The 21,990-nt window shown below is 38.7% G+C and overlaps 1 protein-coding gene and 1 pseudogene across 1 annotated transcript; one reads left to right on the forward strand and one right to left on the reverse strand.

Annotated features, from left to right (window-relative positions):
* Positions 1 to 1,569: 1,569 nt before the first annotated feature.
* On the reverse strand, positions 1,570 to 4,618 carry LOC113061953 (Golgi phosphoprotein 3-like pseudogene; annotated as a pseudogene).
* An 8,009-nt stretch (positions 4,619 to 12,627) lies between these two features.
* On the forward strand, positions 12,628 to 15,296 carry LOC113062487 (induced myeloid leukemia cell differentiation protein Mcl-1-like). The gene is made up of 3 exons (XM_026232378.1): positions 12,628 to 13,217; positions 14,341 to 14,591; positions 14,943 to 15,296. The coding sequence occupies exons 1-3, from the start codon at positions 12,806 to 12,808 to the stop codon at positions 15,057 to 15,059; spliced, it is 780 nt and encodes a 259-aa protein (XP_026088163.1). The 5' UTR covers positions 12,628 to 12,805; the 3' UTR covers positions 15,060 to 15,296.
* Positions 15,297 to 21,990: the final 6,694 nt, after the last annotated feature.

A 21,990-nucleotide genomic window follows, 5' to 3' on the forward strand; every position in this document is an offset into this window, starting at 1 on the left:
TGAATCGCGATTAATCGCGATTAATCGCAATTAAAAGACTGAAACTTTTTGCATATGTAAATGTAAAATGTAAATAATTAATGTAAACTCAAGACAAAGAAACTATTTAAATTCAAAATATGATTGTTTATTGGAATTTTTGTTTAACTTGTAACACAGATTTTCTCATGTAAACAACATACCTGCAATAAACCATCAATATCCTCCAAATTAACTGTTGGCTTGAAAGCCATATTTATTACAGAAATAAAAACACAGGCATGTAAGTACCATTTGAATTTCAAAACAATCAATGCCAATAAAAAACAAAAATGATTTCCATGTTGAATTCTAAGTGGACTGCAAAAAAATTCCAGCATTCCAGCATTGCCAGTGCTTTAAGTGGGCCGGTATGCACCGGTACTCAGTACCGCCACTTCCAAATATAGCTCTTGAGCTTACCGCCACCTCTCCGTGCGCCCAGAACGTGCTTGTAGCGTACCGGTACGCTCATTTGGACATCTGTTTTAATAGAGGTTTTAATCTTTTACCTGCACTGCCGATTTTCAGATCGCCCTTCACAATGCAAGCTTCCTAATTCATCCCACCCAGAGCAGAAACTACATTACCCATTCACCCTTAAGTTATACAAGTGAATAGCGCATGTGTCGCTTTTCCCACTGTTAAGTGTCAACAACTCAACGTGGCCGGAGAAGGTGTGTGAAACTCGTTGTGAGTTATACTAAAGCAAAATCTTGAGTATTTATTGTCTGATAAACATTAAAAACTGTCTGCGGAGGTTGAGTCGTCCTGCAGCCCCCGCTGGCTGCTCATTGGCTGCAGCATCTTTTTTCAAAGTTCTAAAAAAATACCGTAGACGGCAAGGCACAAATTTAGATATTCATTTATCTAATTAATCTATAGCTTATGCACAAAGACAATATGATCTTTTTGTCCCCTTTTTGTTTTAAAGCTTGATGAAGAGAGCGCAAGTTGCTGCTGAGGAGGACAGTGATGCACGCGCACAGGAGTGATTGACAGTTCGCGGCACTGTGTACAAAAAATACTCCGCTACAGAATTATTTCGTTATTTTCGTTTAAGCTTATTAACGTTAGCGTTACAGAAAGGTCTGATTTACGCACTGTTACAGTCATTGTTTTTTTTGTTTTTTTAAACAATGACATTTGAGTTCATGATTTTAATGTTGCTGTTTCTTGTGTTTAATGTTACTGTTACTCTTCAACTCTAATGTTGAAGAGTAATCCGGCAGAGTTTTATACTGAAACTTTCCGTCTAAAAGTCCTTCCTTGGTCTTAACCATATTTCTTTGCACGTTGAACACACATAGGCCACAACTGGAAATAAAAAAAAAACTGTAACCGCGTTAATTGCGTTTTTTTTTTTTAACGCGTTAAATATTTCAAATTAATCTAATGCGTTAACGCGCTAATTTTGACAGCACTAGTTTAAATACTAAAATTACAAAAAATATTTAAAGCCAAAAATGTTTAAAATACAAAAACATGTATAAGTAACAGAACTGTTTGTTTTATACTTTAGCGAATGTGTGGTGCCAAATACAAGCCTGTGCTTTATGCACACTATGAGGCGTCTCGTCAGTTCGGATGCTGTCTATGTAGGGAGGGTCGGCTGTAGTTGTCTCAGGAACTGTTGAAGGCCGCCAGCATGGCCCAGATCACCTCCTCCGCAGGGGTCATGACCTTTGTGCTCTCTAGGTCGGGGTCAGTCTCTAGCAGGCTGCGTAAGCGTGTGCTAGCCTTTTTGTAGTTGTCATCACTCAGAGAGGAAAGTGCATTCTCCAGAACACCTGCGGCCTGTGCTAACAGGATCAGTGCTAGCATACAGTGGCTCATGTGATGCCAGTCATTGGTCCAGTGCTTCAGCAGATCATCCTGCAGACACTGCACCAGACGCTGCCTCTCACTGCTGTCCGTCAGCGGGTGTATGGTCATTGCAAACAGCAGGAAGGAGTGCATCTCTGTGCTCAGAACACCCTTCTTCACCAGTCTCTTGACCAGACGCTCGCGAACGTTACGCATCTGGAAGTGCCTCTTTAAGGGGTTCCACATCTCGCCTGAAAGCAAGCAGAAAAACTCAATTCACTCCACCATGCTTGAGTGCTTCTTGTCTCCCAGCATTCTTTAATATTTGACGCATGATGACCACTACATATTTTGAGCTCTGAAAGAGAACTATATATATTTATTTAAAAATAAATGTTTTTGTTTTTTTAAATTAAATTAAATTAAAACTTTTAGAATGTCACCTTCAGCAATTAATTTAAATAAAATAAGATTAAAATCAAAACTGAAATATGATAATTAATGTTAAATATAAATATCTTTGTAAAATAAAATAATAATAAAAATGACGAAACAATATAATCACTTTGTCTAATAAAAAAAGAAAATGATTGAAACAAATTTTTTTTTTAATAAAAGCTAATTCGAAATATAAATAAATATTAAAATAATAATGATTCATTTATTATAAAAAATGTAGTATATGTCAGGGTTCAGATTGCTTCATCGGCTTCCCTGTTGTCTGTGTCCTGTTGTTTTCTGCAGCTCTTGACCTGGGCAGGTGTGTGCAGTGTGTGCAGATCACGAGCTGATTGCCCTCACCTGTCGCTTGTTCCCATTCTCCCTTTTATTCTCTGCTGTGTCTGTCCCTTGCTGTCAGTAGATTTCGTGTTGTCACTGTGATTGAACTGTGTGTCTGTTTCCTCACCTTTTTTCACCGGTGTGCTCAGGACGTCTAGACGAGGAGTCCTTCTGCAGGTGTCTGTACAGACGGCTCTAGAGTTGTTGCATGTAGGATTATTTTTGGATTTTCAATTGTACCAAATAAACTGTTGCACGAATCCTCTGCGTTTGAGTTCTCTTTCTTCACGTCCCTGATAGAGTTTACTGACTATTATGGACTCAGAAGAGGAGATCAACGTTCTCCGAATCCTCAGGCAGCAAGGCACACTGATGGGTAGACAGCAGGAGAAGATCACCACTTCTCATCACGCTTTTTCGAAGCCGACACTGCAACTGACCCAGATCACAGAACGGCTTCAGATTATTCCTTCCGTGACTCCTGTTGTACAACGGCCATCCGAACCAGAGACAGTTGCTTCCCGTTATGCAGAACCTCATGTTAATCCACCTGCTCCAAACTCAGGTGAGCCCTACTCATGCCGTTCATTTCTGTCGTGATGTTCGCTGACTTTTTAACTCCAGCCCTTTTGTTTTTTCCACGGAGCAATCTAAAATGGCATTCACCATCACACTTTTAATCAGACAAGTGAGAGAATGGGGAACGGCCATGTGGGACAATGAACATCAGTTTTGCAGCTCGTTTAAGGAGTTTTCAGAGGAGCTCCGCAAGGTGTTTGATCGCTCCATGCTTAGGACGGACGGTTTAGTTGATCTCGCAATCCACATTGACAACCGGATAGCTCTCCGGTGCCGTCATCGGTGGGGTGTTGTCTCTCAAATGTGCCAGAGGCTTACCATGACTTGAGAGCGGTTTTAGTAAGTCCCGAGCTTCATCTCTTCCTCCGCACCGCCTGTAAGACTGTGCAATAGATCTGTTGCCTGGCACTTCTCCACCTAGGGGGCGTCTTTACTCTCTTTCCAGGTCTGAGAGGGAGGCCATGGAGAAGTACATCAATGATTCTCAGGTAGCTGGCATCATCCGGCCCTCTTCCTCTCCGGGTGGGGCGGGGTTCTTCTTCGTGGGGAAGAGGGATGGATCACTCCATCCCTGTATAGATTATCGGGGGTTGAATTACATCACGGTCAAGAATCGTTATCCTTTGCCGTTGATGTCATCGGCCTTCGAGCACTCACAGGGGACAACCATCTTTATGAAGTTAGATCTTCGCAATGCTTATCTCCTAATTCTGATTAGGGAGGGGGACGAAAGGAAGACCACTTTCAACACCCCCACGTGGCACTTTGATTATTTGGTTATGCCCTTTGGACTTTCTAACTCCCCAGCGATCTTCCAGGCACTCATCAGTGATGTGCTTAGAGACATGGTCACCACAGGCTCAGGCTGCATTTTGAAATTTAAAGAGTCGCTTTGTTTCGGCTCTCATTCTTGCTACTCCCGATCCGTCTCGTCAGTTCGTTGTGGAGGTAGATGCATCAGAGGTGGGAAGGGGGCGATTTTGTTGTAGAGATCACCTTCAGATGACAGAGTACACCACTGCATATTTTTTCTCATTGTTTAACCCCCTCGGAACGGAATTACGGACCGATCATAAAAACTTAGAATACATTTGCACCCTAAACAACTTAATTCCCGACAGGCTCGCTGGGCAATGTTCTTCGGTCGGTTCAATTTTAACATCTCCTATTATCCAGGGTCCAAGAATGATAAGCCTTACACACTTTTGCAGATCTTTGAGGCTGAACTAAGATCCATCCTCCCGGTGACTATTCTGCCTCCCGATCGGTTGGTAGCGATGGTCACCTGGGGGGTGGAATCCAGAGTCCGCTCGGCTCTGCGCAACATCACAGTTCCCGCGGAGTGCCCTGAGAGCCTGTTGTTTGTGCTAGCTTTCCACCCAGGAGCGACACGTACCTGTAGTTTAATTAAGCAGCGCTTCTGGTGGCCTTCCATGGTGTGGGACGCTCGTCAGTTCATCTCGGCATGTCCTGTTTGTGCTTTGGTAAGGGCTCCAATCAACCCCCAGCAGGGTTCGAGACCTTGGTCACACATAGCTATGGACTTCGCCACAGGCCTACCTCCATCTAATGGCAACATGGTAGTCCTTACTGTAGTGGACAGGTTCTCGAAGGCCACACATTTTATTCTCCTCCCCCGTCCTGGACCACGTTTTCCGTATTCATGGCCTCCCAGTGAATGTGGTCTCTGACAGGGGTCCCCAATTTGTGTCTAAGTATTGGGCAGAGTTCTGTCGACAGCTGGGGCGACTGCGAGACTTTCCTCTGGGTATCACCCACAGACAAATTGTCAGGCTGAGCGTGCTAACCAAGATCTTGAGAGAGTCTTGCATTGTGTGGCGTCTGCAGAACCGTCATCCTGGAGTTCCAGATTAACTATGGTTGAGTACGCCATAACTCCCTCCCGGTCTTGCCTACGGGTTTGTTTCCCTTCCAGTGCTATTTAGGCTTCCAGCCACCTTTATTCCCCTCCCAAGAATCCAACGCCGTTGTTCCGTCCGTACACTCGTTTATTCAGAGATGCCTCCGTGTTGTCATTGTGATTGCGCTGTGTGTCTCTTTCCTGACCTTTTTCCACTGCTGTGTTCAGGACGTCTAGACGAGGAGTCTTTCGGTTGGCCGTATGCCGGAGATCCTCTGTCTTGTTTTCCACGTCCCGTTGGGAATTGCACCAGAGGCTGCCAATTGTACCAAATAAACTGTTGCACGAATCATCTGCATTTGAGTTCTCTTTCTTCACATCCCTAACAGTATATATATAAAACTAATTGTATGCTTGTAACAAAAAAAATTAAAACCATCTGCAAAACTTAAAGGGAAAGCAAGTACATTTTTCTGTAATTTTGCAGGTCAAGATGCCTTGATTTAGGAATGCCTCACCGGTCAGCAGCGTGATCCAGCTGGACATGTCCTTTGGCGGGTCAGTGATCTTAATGAGCTTCAGTGCTTCATCCAGCAGCATGTCACCCGTGGGATCAGACGAACTCACCAGCACCTGCACACACACACACCATTAATCTGGAGTAAACACCTGCACAGACACTAAAACACAGCTAATCTACAACATTTCTAAAACTTTAACATTTAGCAGTGCTGTACTTTGTTTTTATTGTTATAGTAAAACAATAAAACTATATCAGTATCACTATGACATTAAAATAGCACTGACTGAATTATTGTCAATGTATTTATTTTTTAACACCATATCATCAACAGACGCTATTTTCATGTATAAAATAATAATAGCTAAGAAAAGTAGAGAAAATTATACACAAATAAAATTCATATTTTCCTTATAACAATATAAAAATGTATAGCAATTATGTAGGCTCTTTCTGTTTGAATTTTGATAGAAAATATAGAATTTTGCCATTTAAAAAAAAACTGCACATTAGTTATTTTTTAATAAAACTATGCAATGACTAATTTATTTTAGTATAACTGATATGCTATTATAGTTTTTATTAATATTTTTATGCATTTTTATTTGATATATTTTCCATTTTATTTAGTTTTATTCATTTTTTTGTGCTTTTGTAGTTTGTATTAGCTTACTTTTTATTAATATGTCTATACATACATTTTTAATTATTTCTATTTCAGTTTTACTTTAAACATAAATGAGATGTAGACTTGGCAATTAGCTAAAAAATAATTCTACTATTTTCTACTTTTATTTTATTCTAGTTAAAGTTACATTTATTTATTTATTTAAAACTGTTATTTAATTTTGAATTAATTTAATTTAGTTTTAACTATAATACCCTGTTTCCAATAAATTATCCCAAAAAATTAATACTTGGCATCTTGCATTCACAGTTGGACCAACTCATGTATAATGGGCTTCACTTTAAATGATCTGTTTGGGATACATTCATTCCATTTGCAAGTAAAAGTATGCTTTGCTTCATCTCAAGTTTTAGATGTTTTCAGTTGAGTGCAATGCAAATCATCTTCCAGCAGCAGTGAAACACTAACGAGGGTAACGCCTCCGGTCCAGCCGGTTTAGTTTAGAGATAAGGTGTGTTAGAAATTTGTGTTTAACTTCAAATTTGCTCAAACTCAACCGAGACACATTCCACCTCACAGAACTGAATATAAGTTCTGTGGAAAAAAAAGTGGAAAGGTTTATCTACAGGATTTCCACTCTATGAATTAAATGCAAAACAAATTATGTGAATAATTATATAGCTCCAGGACCGATGCAAGCTCAAATGCCGCCCCCACCTCACGCTCTTAGGTATACTTAAGATGCATGTAAACAAATTATTTAAAAAAAAAAAAAAATTACACTAAAAAAAAGAAAAACGTGTAAGCATAGTTTCAGAAGGTTTTTTTCTTACTGCAGCGTGAAAAAAGCACACAATGCAACAGCTGCATATAATTTCTGCTTTATAATAGATAGTGTACAGAATAAAACTGAACATGCACACATGCTTTGGATAAAAGCGTCTGCTAAATGAATAAATGAATAAATGCACACAACTGACATTGTAACATCTCAGCATTCTAGACATAGGCTCATTTAGCCTATAAATAGACCAACGCACCAATAAAAAATAGTCATTTTTAACAAATTAAATTAAGATGAATTTTAAATTTAGATGGGTATTTGGCAATAACGAAATTAAGATAAAGGCTCCGCCAGATTTGCTTTGCACTAGCAGATGATATTTAAATAGGGGGTGAAATGCTATTTCATGCATACTGAGTTTTTTACACTGTTAAAGAGTTGGATTCCCATGCTAAACATGGACAAAGTTAAAAAAATTAAGTTGTAGGTTTGAAGGAGTATTTCTGTTCCAAAAATACCTCTTCCGGTTTGTCACAAGTTTGGGAAAGTTTTTTTCGAGTATGGCTCTGTGTGACGTTAGATGGCGTGGAATTTCCTTATAAGGGGACGTCTGCCGGGTATAGCAGAGCACTGAGAGCACAACAGACTTCACTGATCAGAGCCAGAGCGTCGCCAAATGTCACAAAAGAAGTGTGTTTTTGGTTGCCAGGGCAAGACAACCCTGCACAGATTACCAAAAGAGAAACTGCATTAAGGGACCAGTGGATGGAGTTTATTTTTACAGAGCATCAACGGAGTTGTGCAAGTGTTTGTGTTTGTTCCCTGCATTTCGAAGATGCTTGTTTTACAAACAAGGCCCAGTTTGACGCCGGATTTGCACATCGTTTATTTCTTAAGGATGATGCAATCCCAACGAAAAAGGGTCACGATCGTGTGTTGGAACCGCATGCGGTGAGTAAAACTGCTTCAAATATCTCTGTGTTGTTAACAGCTATCGGCCTGTGAGCACATCAAGTAAACGATGTGTCATCAAACTGCACTTTCCACATGTACAGCTTAAAAAAAAAAAAAGACGACATAAAGTGGAACTTAGTCATTTTCCAAAACCGCTAAGCAAATACAGTTTCAGTACATATCGGGAGTTCGGTGCGGTTTCGCGAATCATTTGTGTCTGTTTGGGGATTGCGAATCATTTGAAACAGTTCAGGAGTTCAGAGCGGTTTTGTGAAACATTTGAGTCAGTTCGGGAGTTCGTAGCGGGATCGTGAATCATTTGAGTCAGTTCGGGAGTTCGGAGCAGGATCGCAAATCATTGGAGTCAGTTCGGGAGTTCGGAGCGGTTTCGCGAATCATTTGTGTCTGTTTGGGGATCGTGAATCATTTGAATCAGTTCGGGAGTTCGGAGCGGGATCGCGAATCATTTGAGTCAGTTCGGGAGTTCGGAGCGGGATCGCAAATCATTTGAGTCAGTTCGGGAGTTCGGAGCGGTTTCGCGAATCATTTGTGTCTGTTTGGGGATCGCGAATCATTTGAATCAGTTCGGGAGTTCGGAGCGGGATCGCGAATCATTTGAGTCAGTTCGGGAGTTCGGAGCGGTTTCGCGAATCATTTGTGTCTGTTTGGGGATCGCGAATCATTTGAATCAGTTCAGGAGTTCGGAGCGGGATCGCGAATCATTTGAGTCAGTTCGGGAGTTCGGAGCGGTTTCGCGAATCATTTGTGTCTGTTTGGGGATCGCGAATCATTTGAATCAGTTCGGGAGTTCAGAGCGGTTTCCCAAAACATTTGAGTCAGTTCAGGAGTTCGTAGCGGGATCGTGAATCATTTGATTCAGTTTGGGGATCGCGAATCATTTGAATCAGTTCGGGAGTTCGGAGCGGGATCGCGAATCATTTGAGTCAGTTCGGGAGTTCGGAGCGGTTTTGCGAATCATTTGTGTCTGTTTGGGGATCGCGAATCATTTGAATCAGTTCGGGAGTTCAGAGCGGTTTCCCAAAACATTTGAGTCAGTTCAGGAGTTCGTAGCGGGATCGTGAATCATTTGATTCAGTTTGGGGATCGCGAATCATTTGAGTCAGTTCGGGAGTTCGGAGTGGGTTCGCGAATCATTTGTGTCTGTTTGGGGCTCGCGAATCATTTGAATCAGTTTGGGAGTTCAGAGCGGTTTCGCGAATCATTTGAATCAGTTCGGGAGCTCGGAGCGGGATCGCGAATCATTTGAGTCTGTTTGGGGATAGCGAACCCTCAGAAATCACTCACCCTCCAAATGCACAATATAAGTCAAAAGAAATCCTCAGAATTTAAAAACATTTTAGCAGGTATGGAAACAGTTCCTCAGCTTGTCTTATTTAGTCATCAGTCGCTATCATAAAAATGCTTCAACTCACCACATCTGCCTGTTTATAAAATTATCCTGACGTCCAACTCAGATTTTGGTCTTAGACTGTGTTCACTTCTCTGTACACTCAGCAGTGCACTAGCGCTTCACCTGCGGACACGCCCCTGCGGGCCCTCAACCAATCAGGACACGCTTCAAGCGCCGCTCATCCAATCAGAGCGCTCAAACGGCGCACCTGTTCTGTGTGCGGCCGTACTTCATAATTTCCTCCACTCCATTTAATATGATTGTGTAAATACATATCGATAATTTCAGAGCTATAATTCGCCAATTTCGTGAGTTTCTGTAACTCGTTTTCAAGTTAAATGTGGAAAAAAATCCTACGCGATCCTGACACAAAACATAAGCGTTGTACATTTCACTCAATACTTTTGTATCATAATTTAAATGTCAAAACATGAGTTCCCTGTGTTTCAGAATATGTATGTTGCATGTTTTGAAGCGCTTTTTGGTTCAACAGCGCTCAGCCCTCGGCATTTTATTCACATTCATGCCAAAACACCTCACAAAGAACTGGTTTGGGGTTAATGGTGTTTATTCAGCTTTCTGGGTAAAGTTACATAGTTTTAATTATGATTAAAACACAGGAGAGGCAGGTACCGATCAATGAGAGGAATAATAACACATAAAAAAGTCCATAAATCAGTCGCTCCGAAGTTCAGTCGCGGATAGAAGAGCTTCTATAGTCTTTGCTGTTTATCTGAAAATGCTGTATGTTAAAACGTGAAGGAAAAGAAATCGTGATTTAGGATTACGCCGAGTGTGACTCGCGGAGGCCACGCCCACGCTACGCTCCTCACTCTGATTGGTTGAGCACTCGGTCAGTCACAAACATGCTCCATTCCTATTGGTTGGTGTTTGTCCTACTACGTTTGTTTTGCTGAGAGACAGATTTCTGAAGTACAAATAGTCAAGACACATTTATTTCTGTAGTGCTTTATTTATAGTGCTTCGATTAAAAGAGATAAACGTGAAAAACTTATTTGTTAATGATGTTACAGTTCATAATTTATGAATCAAATTCGATTTAGGCTGAAAAGCAGTTCTACAGAAGACTATTGTGTTATCATTCAGATCATCTGATCATCTTGATAAACAAATCATCGTTTTATTATAAATACATATGCATATTTTATTATATTAATATAAAATAAGAGTAATATAAGGGTTACTAATAAATAAGTGTTATAATATATTAATAATAAACCCGTTAAAACAGTATATGTTAACATTAATAATCAATCATATATGTGTGTGTGTGTGTGTGTGAACATCTGTTGAACTGTAATTTATTTCTGTGAGAATTTTCAGCATCATTAGAAATCTTTTAATACTATATACATCTTTAGTATCACTTTTTATCGATTTAACAAATCCTTACTGAATAAAAGCATTCATTTCTTTCCAAATAAAAACTAAAAGAAAGAAAATGTACTGATCCCAAACTTTTGAACGGTAGTTAATATTGTTACAAAATAATTATATTTGGAATAAATGCTGTTCTTTTTATTTATTTTTTATTCATCAAAGAGTCCTGAAAAAAAGATCAAAGGTTCCAAAAAATATATATGACGTATCATACTGATTCCAAACCTTTAAAAAAATTGATATAGACAATATATAATAAACAAAAAGATTGTTTGCAATCTGAAATGATGATTAAATGTGTGTGTTCAATCTCCAGAAAAGCCCTGAACTCTTATGTATTGGAAAAAAAAAAAAAATAAATAAAAAAAAATATATATAGGCTATATATATATATATATATATATATATATATATATATATATATATATATACACACACACACACACAGGTCAAAAGTTTGGCATCAGAACGAATTTTCATGTTTTTACATGTGATCTGCTTATTAAGGCTGCGTTTATTTGATCAGAAATACAGGGAAAACAGTAATAATGTGAAATATTATTATGATGTAAAATACTTTTTTCTATTTTAGTACACATTAAAGTGTAATTTATTTCTGTGATGCTCCGCTGTATTTTCAGCATTATTCCTCCAGTCTTCAGTGTCACATGATCTTCAGAAATCATTCAATTATATTGATTTATTACTGTTTTGACACTTAATATTTTTTTTCAGGATTCTTTGATGAATAAAAAGTTAAAAAAGAATAGCATTTATTTAAAATAGAAATCTTTTCTAAAAATATACACTACTGTTCAAAAGGTTGGGGTCAGTACAGTTTTATTCTTTCTTTCTTTTTTAAAGTAATTAAAACCTTTATTCAACAAGAATGTTTTAAATTGATAAGAAGTGATAGTAAAGATTATATAACTCATACTGTTATGTAAGATTTTGGTCATATCGCCCATCCCTACTGGACTCCTGGAACACACACACACACACACGCACACACACACACACACACATACACACACACACATGCTTTCAGTGTGTCTGACTGAAGAATGATGTGCATGAATGAATGTGTACAGTGAACAGAGTGATGTATGAACACACTTTTTGATGATGATGATTGTGTGTGTGTGTGTGTTAAATATTTGGCAAAGATTTTATGTTAGCATTTGAAATAAATGTTTACAGTCAGTTAAACTTCTTTGTCTTTTTGTGCCGCGTATGATTGATTTAATCTCAGAATGATCCCAAAGTCTGATTTAAATCCAGCACGATTTAAATGTTTCAAAATAATTAACAGCTTAAAACATTAGAAATGTAGAAAAGTAATAATATCTGATCAATTACACCAATAAAGTAATTGAAAAACACTACTTGTTACATTTTAAACAGGGTAACTTGTCCCAACACTGATACTAACTTATCATTTTACCTCGAGCTATTGGATTAGGCCTGTATTTCCCTCGTTTCAGCTCAATATTATGATAGTTTGATTTAAAGCGTTATTTATAATCTTTAGTGGTTCATTCAAGCCACAGCCAGTTCGAAACAACCCAATGAACCAATGACGTAGTTCCAGAGGAAATCCATATAAGGCTTTAAGGGAATACTTCCTTCGCTTGAAATGAAAATATGTACAGTCTTTTACCTTTGACTTTTTTTTGAATTTTCTGTAAAGTTTTTCACTCGAAATGATATGTTGTATGCTTATGAGTTCAGCCGTAGCTGGTTATCCTCACACATGCTCTAAAACTCTTTAGATATGGATTTTTTCTAAGGTCATTGGGAGAAATGAATGGGAAATTTACTTCCGCCCACTTTACTCCCGTCTGTGGGCGGGACTGATGCTCTATAAAAGCATCCAGCAACAGAACTACTTCCGCTTCACTCTGAACAAAAGAGTGTCGACCCAGGACGAGCACTATCACTATCTCCTTTCAAAGACTAAGCTTTAACCTTCTACTCGAAACTTTAACCTACTCGTTTAGATCTATTTTAAGTTTTTGTTTTATTATATATAAATCGCTTTCTTTCACCTCGTGATACGAAATATGGCTCTGACTTTTGGGATTAAACGAACGGCGTTGAGTGTCTTCGCGCAGGGCGCGCACACGGCGCTTGTACCCGGGCCCGCGCTCAAGCCGTGCACGGAAGACGAACTCGACGGGTACGCGGAGGAAACGGACGCCGCGCTGAAGCCGATGAGGCCCGGGACGAACGGCCTGAAGGGGCTGCAACTGGACGGGCGGCTCGTGTCCGCGAGGGACGGCTCTCTACCGAACACCCCGGACCCGAGAGAGCTGGGCTCCGCCGAACTGGAGCTGGACACGCGGCAGCTTCTGCTAGACTTCTACCGCACGCACACGGGCATGTGTCCGACTGACCGGAAGCGTCATCACGCGTTACCGACAATGAGGCGCGTCGTGGCGGACATTCTCATAAAGCACCAGATCACTTACAAAGGTAAGACTCATGCGCGTTCGCGAGACCCCCAACAAAGATGCGCGCTCCCAGCGCGGCTGTTCGACTCGTTCGACTCGTTTGTTGTAAGTTTATCGATAATAATAATAATAATAATAATACATATCCGTGATTATTTTATCACTCTTCAGTACATCTTCCTTTGCCATGTTTTTAACATTAGCCCACGTAACTAAAAAAAAAAATAGCACATTGGATCATGTAAATGTAAATCGAATCACTTTGGTATACATTTGAAATTAATTTTTTTGTGGTTGTTGTTCTTATTTGACCTTAACGAACCAGTAAGTTAGTTTCTCTCTCGGTCAGGGTGTTGTGTTATTTCTCAGTAGGGTTAGGGTTTTTTTATCTGGTCAAACCGCAAAGTTCGTCATATTTCTCGGAACGGCGCGAGTTCCGCTTATCAGCCGCCTACAGGAAGCAGAAAACCCCGGCTCGGAGTCTGTTTATACACACTCTGGTCTGAGTTCAGCGGGTTTACAGAGAAACTCTTTCGAAAGCGCTGTGCCACGGAGTCACTTTAACACGCAATCGGTCACAATCTCTCGATCTCACGAAAACCGCTTTCTCTTTCGTAACGAAGGAATTGTTGTTTTATGAAAACGCCTCGAGTCTGATCTGCAATCAGTTGTTACTGCATTAACCCCTAATTAATAAAACTGAGGTTATTTTTGCAACTGGGTTATTATAGTTGACTAAAACCGAAACCAAAATTAAAACGATAAATTTCCTTCACTTGCAAAAACATTAATTGATATAAAATATAAAAATATTATTCCAGTCAGTTTCCAAGAAGCCAACACCGCTCACTTCCACTAAAAATGACAATGCACAAAATCACTAAAACTTTAAAATTGCAATGATTGCTTAAAATAGATTTCAAATTTAAAACTCGTTTGTGATTTTACTGTTTTCCAGTGAGTTGAAATTCTGGTTTGATCCGCATTTCCTAGTTCATTTAGTTCCTCATTCTTTGTTTTGAGCATTAATTAACCTGAAAAGGGGCGGGGCTTGTGATTGTCAGTGTCTGAGGAGTGTTTCTGAACAATGTCATACCTGACCAGGGTGGAGTTACTGAAGTGTGTGTGTGTGTGTGTGTGTGCAGGAATGCTGCAGCGTCTGCAGCTGGACTCTCAAGCGGACGACATGAGCTTCATCAGCTCTATAGCCAGATCCATGTTCGGAGACCACACGACGAACTGGGGCCGGATCGTGAGTCTGGTGGCGTTCGGAGCCGTGGTGTGTCAGCAGCTGAAGGAGATGCAGAGAGAGCGGTGTGTGGAGACGGTGGCCGAGCAGATCTCCTGCTATCTGATCTCAGAACAGCACGACTGGCTCCTCAACAACAAGAGCTGGGTGAGAGACTGGAGCGCGTGTGTGTGTGTGTCCTTCACTGCATGATTCAGAGCCCTGTGTGTGTGAGGCTCCGTCCAATCAGAAGAGCTCATGTATCACACCAGCTGAGAAACCACTGTTAAACTCACCCACATCTTCATCCACCCTCGTAATGTGCTCAAAGAAGGGCTATTTTTAACTAACCTTGTTGCATCAAGAAACTTGAGTAAATGTGGGTGGGGTTCAAACGGAGGTCTTAGCAATGCATATTACTAATCAAAAGTTACGTTTTGATCCATCTGCTCCAGGGTCACCGATGATTTGTGTTTAGACATGACTGTGTTTTGAACGTTTGTCTCTGTGTCTGTGCAGCATGGGTTCGAGGAGTTCTTCCGTGTGGAGGATGTGGAGTCGGCGGTCCGCAGCGCTCTGATGGCTGTTGTGGGATGTGCTGGGATCGGAGCCGGTCTGGCGTTCCTGATCCGGTGACACCGTCTCCCATCGCTCTTGTGACCGCCGCACTCGTCCTCAGACGCTGAAGTGTACACTCGCGTGAGGTTAGGAGCCGGGTTCCTGCTGCGCTCCGCTGGACTCCGCTTCCAGCTCGACATGCGCTCGCCATCCCAGCATGCACTGCACCAAAGACTGAGCTTGGCGTCAGCCAGCGACCAGCAAGAAGAGATTTTCAGATCTTATTTTTTTTAATAAAAAGTGTTCAGTAATGCACCTGGTGTCTGCATCGTTTGATTTCATTGCTTTACTTTGCAATTGATGTTATTGACCTTTTAGACAAAGAGAAGTGAAACTGATTTAATTTCAGAGTCTCTCCTGTCAACCAAAAGTGAAAACTGCTCTAAAACGCAGCCAAGGCTTCTAATTCCTCTAAATGCTTTCCGTTGTGGTTTTCACCGTGTAATGCAGGAAAGATAATGTGGCTCCTCAGGCTTTAACTGAATCCTGGCATTGCTTCAGTGTTTCTGGTACACTGCAGACCCACAGAGCTTAAACTGTGAACCGGCGGATCGAGAAGTTTGTGCAGTATGTATGGTCTGTGTTAATCGTAAGTATGAGGTGTGATTCGATACGAGTAATCACAGACTTTACACACACATTAGGTGAAGTCTAGTAAGTTTCACTTTCACTGCATGCCTTAATCGGTCCAATTAAAAAGCATGAAGGATTATCACAATTTCATATGGTTAATATCACAGGAAGCAAAAGTAAGCATAACAAATGTGATACTGATTTAATATAACAGTTAAAGAAGTAGTTAATAAGAGACTTGTTTTAAAAACTAAAGTCTCAAAGCCAAAGAGATATTCTTTATCAAAGTTGATACTCACACACACCTCATTTAAACACGCCCCCACATGTCTACATCACTGTGTGGAAAATTTGCATAAAGCCGCCCAAATGTCGACGCAAATAAAGAAGGCGTGGCTTCAGTAACACAGTGTTGAAGCAGTCATCTCAGGGAGATGTGTGTGTATCTAGGAGAAATCTAGGAGAAAACAAAAGCACTTTTTATTCTTAAAAAATGCATAACACTCAACAAAATATTGTCAAGTTATCGTTTAATTCTAGAATATTATTGAGATATAATTTTTTGTCAATATCGCACACCCCTAATTTGTTATTTAATGTATATCATAACTTATTGATAATAATTGTTTAAATTAATATAATAATACTTTTGACTCATCAATTTTCTTAACAATGGTTTAAAGGCTGAAATGTAAAGTTTATAGTTTTAGAAAACTTTGTTTTTGTGAAAACATTTTAACTGTAAATTATGCTTTTACAGCTCATATGATATAAATTTTTATTTGTGCAGGTCTTAAACATGTCTTAAAAAGTATTACTCATCTATAAGAAGCTGCTTTTGCAAAATTTCTCATAAATTGCAGTGTTCCTAAATTGGACTTACCTCCAGTAAAAAATCAGGAGAGAAATCTGCACAGATCCAGCAGTGTTTAAACAGATCTAAACTAATATGAGAGAGACAACAGCAGATGCACTTCTTCACTGGAGGAAGTGTTATTATGATTATAGACTCTATGTGTTTGAGTTAAAATCATCTTAATGCTGGATGTGTTTCAGGTTTTGTCTTCTCCAGATGTTCACTGATGGACTGGAGTGCTGTGGATTATTGTGATGTTTTTATCAGACTCATTCTGACGGCACCCATTCACTGCAGAGCATCCGTTGATGAGACACTGATGCAGTGCTGCATTTCTCCAAACCTGATGAAGACACACACTCATCTAGTTAGAGAATGATGCCGCTAGTCAATGTAATTTTATCACAAGCACCGTGTGATCCAGACTTCAGTCTTCATTCAGACGGTTCTGTCCAGATGTGTTTGGGGATCTGCAGATGTTTCTGCGTGTGTTTGTGTTAGTTCTAGTGCAGCAAAACCACACAGCAGCAGTCTGACATATCTCATCTCTCTCTCTCTCTGTGTGTGTGTGTGTGTGTGGTTTCTGTCATCTGGTTCAGTGTGTTGATGCTTTTCTAGTTTACATTGCAATTCAGCAAAGACAGAGCACGACACAAACACCCGTCGCATCTGAAGTGTTGCGCTCTGCATTTCTGGTTGACAGCAGCATCTAAGACAAGATAAACACACACACACACACACACACACAGCAGTCCTGCACAACAACACCCTTGCAGCTTACAAATACATGCATTTCTCATGAACATCAGTAAGATTAACCTGAGCAACCTGAATCATTTAAGGGAAGGTTTTCACACATAAACACACTAATGAACCTTTGCGTCTCCTTTATCAGTGTGTGTGTGTGTGTGTGTGTGTTCAGCAGCAGATATCTGACACCATCAGCACACACCATAGACATTTCTGAGAAAGGTGTGTGTGTGTTTACTCTGACAGTATAATATCAGCTGATCCTCTATTTGACTTTACACATCAACAGTATCACTGCATGAAATACAAAATGACTCCAAAATTCACCAAAATGTGTTCATTTGACCGTAATCTTCTCAGAGAACGACGAACATGACAAAAGGATATATACTGAACAAAATTATAAACACAACACTTTTGTTTTTACCCCATTTTTCATGAGCTGAACTCAAAGATCTAAGACTTTTCAATGCACACAAAAGGCCTATTTCTCTCAAATATTGTTCACAAATCTGTCTAAATCTGTGTTCGTGAGCACTTCTCCTCACAGGTGTGGTATATCAAGATGCTGATTAGACTGTGTGATTATTGCACAGGTGTGGCTTAGGCTGGACATAATAAAAGTCCACTCTAAAATCTGCAGCTTTGCACAATGCCACAGAAGTTAGTGGGCAAGTGCTCACATTCGATGGCGTCTGGCTCTTTGGAGAGGTGTTCTCTTCACGGATGAATCCCAGTTTTCACTGTAAAGAGCAGACAGCGTGTATGGAGTCGTGTGGGTGAGTGGTGTACTGATGTTAACGTTGTGGATCGAGCGGGCCATGGTGGCGGTGGGGTTATGGTATGAGCAGGCGTATGTTATGGACAACAAACACAGGTGCATTTTATTGATGGCATTTTGAATGCACAGAGAACATTCATCCACAACCATCATTTATCCACAACCATCACCACATGTTGCACCAGAGAATTCCTGGAAGCTGAAAACATCCCAGTTCTTGCACAGCCAGCATATACACCGGAGATGTCACCCATTGAGCATGTTTGGGATGCTCTGGATCAGTGTATACGACAGTGTGTCCCAGTTCCTGCCAATATCCAGCAACTTCACACAGCCATTGAAGAGGAGTGGACCAACATCCCACAATCAACAACCTGATCAACTCTGTGATGAGATGTGTTGCACTGCGTGAGGCAAATCGTCCTCACACAAGATACCGACTGGTTTTCAGAGCCCCCTGGATCCCCCGATACAGTAAAACTGCAGATTTTAGAGTGTCCTTTTATTGTGTCCAGCCTAAGACACACCTGTGCAATAATCCTGCTGTCTAATCATCATCTTGATATGTCACACCTGTGAGGTGGATGATTAACTCACCAGAGGAGAAGTGCTCACGAACACAGATTTAGACAGATTTGTGAACAATAATTCAGAGAAATAGTCCTTTCGTGTACGTAGAAGAAGTCTTAGATCTTTGAGTTCAGCTCATGAAAAATGGTGCAAAAACAAAAGTATTGTGTTTATAATTTTGTTCAGAGTAGATGTGTGTGTGTGTGTGTGTGTGTGTGTGTGTGTGTTGTTAAAACAAATGCATGGTTTTCAATACTGTGTATATATATATATATATATATATATATATATATATATATATATATATATATTAAAAACCATGCATTTGTTAATATATATAGTGGCAGTCAAAAGTTTAGAATATTAACTTTTTTATCTTCTAAGAAAGTATCTTCTGCTCATCAATAGAGTAAAAATAGAGTAAAATAGAAAAATATTATTACAATTTAAAACTGTGTTAAAGTGTAATTTATTTCTGTGATGCTCCGCTGTATTTTCAGCATCATTCCTCCAGTCTTCAGTGTCACATGATCTTCAGAAATCATGATAATATGATGATTTACTGCTCAAGAAACATTTCTGATTATTATCAGTGTTGAACACAGTCATGCTGCACAATATTTTTGTGGAAACTGTGATATTTTTTATTTTCCATGATTCATAGATGAATAGAAAGTTCAAAGAACAGATTTTATTTGTAATTGACTCTTCTGTAACATTAAAAATGTCTTTACATTTACATTTATGCATTTAGCAGAAACTTTTATCCGAAGTGACTTACAGTGAATTCAAGCTATACCAGTATGTACTAACACTTTTGATCTTAAAAAGTATTAATTTGTGTGTGTGTGTGTGTGTGTATGTGTGTGTGTGTGTGTGTGTGTGTGTGTGTGTAAATGTCTACAAACTCAAAGAATTTCCTCGAGTACGGACAGCAGAACCATCCGCTGTTTCTCAGACCACAAACATCACAGATAAGAACTCTCTCTCTCTCTCTCTCTCTCTCTCTCTCTCTCTCTCTCTCTCTCTCTCCCTGTCTCTCTCTCTCTCTCTCTCCCTCTCCCTGTCTCTCTCTCTCTCTCTCTCTCTCTCTCTCTCTCTCTCTGTTGTCTGTCTTGAGTGTCTGAACTTCCTCTGTAATGAAGCAGAAGATGAAAACAGGAAGTAACTCGATCTTGAACACACACCCCTGCCCTTCCCCCAGCGTCCGCTGACTCTTACATAAGCTGTGTTTGCTCCATCGTTCGTTTCGTTTTATTCATCGGTGATGATTCATATCTGCTGGGAAACACTGGAATGTAAACAAGGTTTGTTTGGTGAAACTAAACAAACATCCTTTATGTTTCACAGACTCCAGTTCTAGTTTAAAGTAAGACACAACAAGAGGTTAAATATTAACAGATCGCACCTGACCTCCCAAGCTGATGAATCACTATCGTTTTGTTTAACAAGTAAATTTGTGAGTGAGGCATAATCTAATTAAATACACACTTATTTGCATAAATTTCCAGACAGGAAGCCAGAATGTTTATCATTCCTGTGTGATCTTATCGTCAAATTACAGGCAATGCTTTTTCCAAAGGGGATTTCAAGAGTAAAATGTTGTATAAGTGGGAAAGAAATATGAGCAGACGTTAGAATATAGAGAAGAATAAAACTATAAGATTTTGGTGAATGTAAGTGCTGCTGAAGTGCAGAAACTTTTTTCTTATTATGTCTTGTAATTTTAATTTATAGACGATAAACAAAGTGCAATAAAATAAACATTAGTCTGAAAGCAAAACTGTGCATGAAAAAAATATGTTTTTTAGCTTTAGTGTCATTCCTTAAAGCAAATATTTTAATATATGTATGAAACATAGGAACATTTCTACTTGCTATGAGAACAATTAGTGAATAATGTGCAATAAAATTTGAAATGTAGTCAAATTTAGATTCATAAGAAATTCAAATTGATTATTTTTGAATGCTATATATATATATATATATATTTTTATATTTATTTCAAAGAAAAGACAGAAATGTAATGTTGACATGTAAATGCAGGATTGTCTCGGTTGGGTTTGCAGTGCATTATCTGATGATGAGTGTTACTAGAGGTCAATGGTCATCATACGATTTATATCCTGATACCAGAGAACACGCATGATGAATCTGACATATGTGTGCAATGAGGAAAAGATGTTAAATTCTTTATGCCAGAGTAGAATAGAATTTCAGTCATTCCACCCACTGCTAACCACACAGACTTAAATGTCAAAAAGCTGAAGGAGTGTTTGGAATTTCTACTAGTTTTAGCCACCAACAAAACACATACACACACGCACACACACACACAGACACACACACACAGACACACAAACGCCTGAACTTCCTGCTGCTCTCTGATTGGCTCTGACTGTTCTGCCTTCCTGTTAGCAACAGCGACTTTAAATGGCAACAAAAACAAAAGTTTCTCAGAAGTCAGCTGACGTCGAGTGTGTGTGTGTGTGTGTGCGTGTGTGTGTGTGTGTGTGTGTGTGTGTATACTTCTGCTTTACTCAGTGTTAGAAGAGTTGTTTTAAAAAAGCTTAAAAATTTAAAAACTTTGTTTATTTGTTAAACAAACTCTATATTAATATTTTTAAACTTAACTTGATAAAACCTAATTTTTCTATTATATTTTATATTATACTCAAACTTTTTAAACTTAAAAACTTTTAAATGAAACCTAAACGTATATTATAAAATTTATAAAAACTTAATTATAATTTATATTAAACTTGTCATCAATTGTAATTCATATTAAGTTTAACTTTTTGAATATTTTATATTAAACTTTTCATAGTTAAAACTTTTATTAAAAGCTACACCTTTTGTATTTTATGATAAACTTAACTTTTTATTACATTCTACATTTAACTTTTTTTATACTTACAAACTTTTATATAAAACAAACATTTTATTATATTTTACATGTTTTCAACTTTAAAATGTTTGCATGAAACCAAAATGTAGCATTTTTTAAATATTTTATATTAAACAAACTTTTTAAGCTTCAAAACTGTTAGATAAATCCTAAACTTTTTATTATACTTTATTTTAAACAAACTATTAAAAAATGTATGTTAATCTTAAACATTCAAATTATATATATAATATATATATATATATATATATATATATATATATATATATATATATATATATATATATATATATATATATATATATATATATATTGTAAACTTCTTAAATTTTTATATGAAATGTTCATTTCTTATATATTTTACATTTAACTTCAACTTTTTAAACTGTTATATTAAGTTTTTATACAATCCATGCTTCATAATTCATTCATTGTTGTTTTACTTAATTTATTTTAAATGCTTTCCGTTTTTGAAACTATGGCTCCATTTCTCAAAACCCTAAACACAAAA

Source organism: Carassius auratus, chromosome 44 (genome assembly GCF_003368295.1).
Source record: "Carassius auratus strain Wakin chromosome 44, ASM336829v1, whole genome shotgun sequence".
Classification (NCBI taxonomy): Eukaryota; Metazoa; Chordata; class Actinopteri; order Cypriniformes; family Cyprinidae; genus Carassius; species Carassius auratus.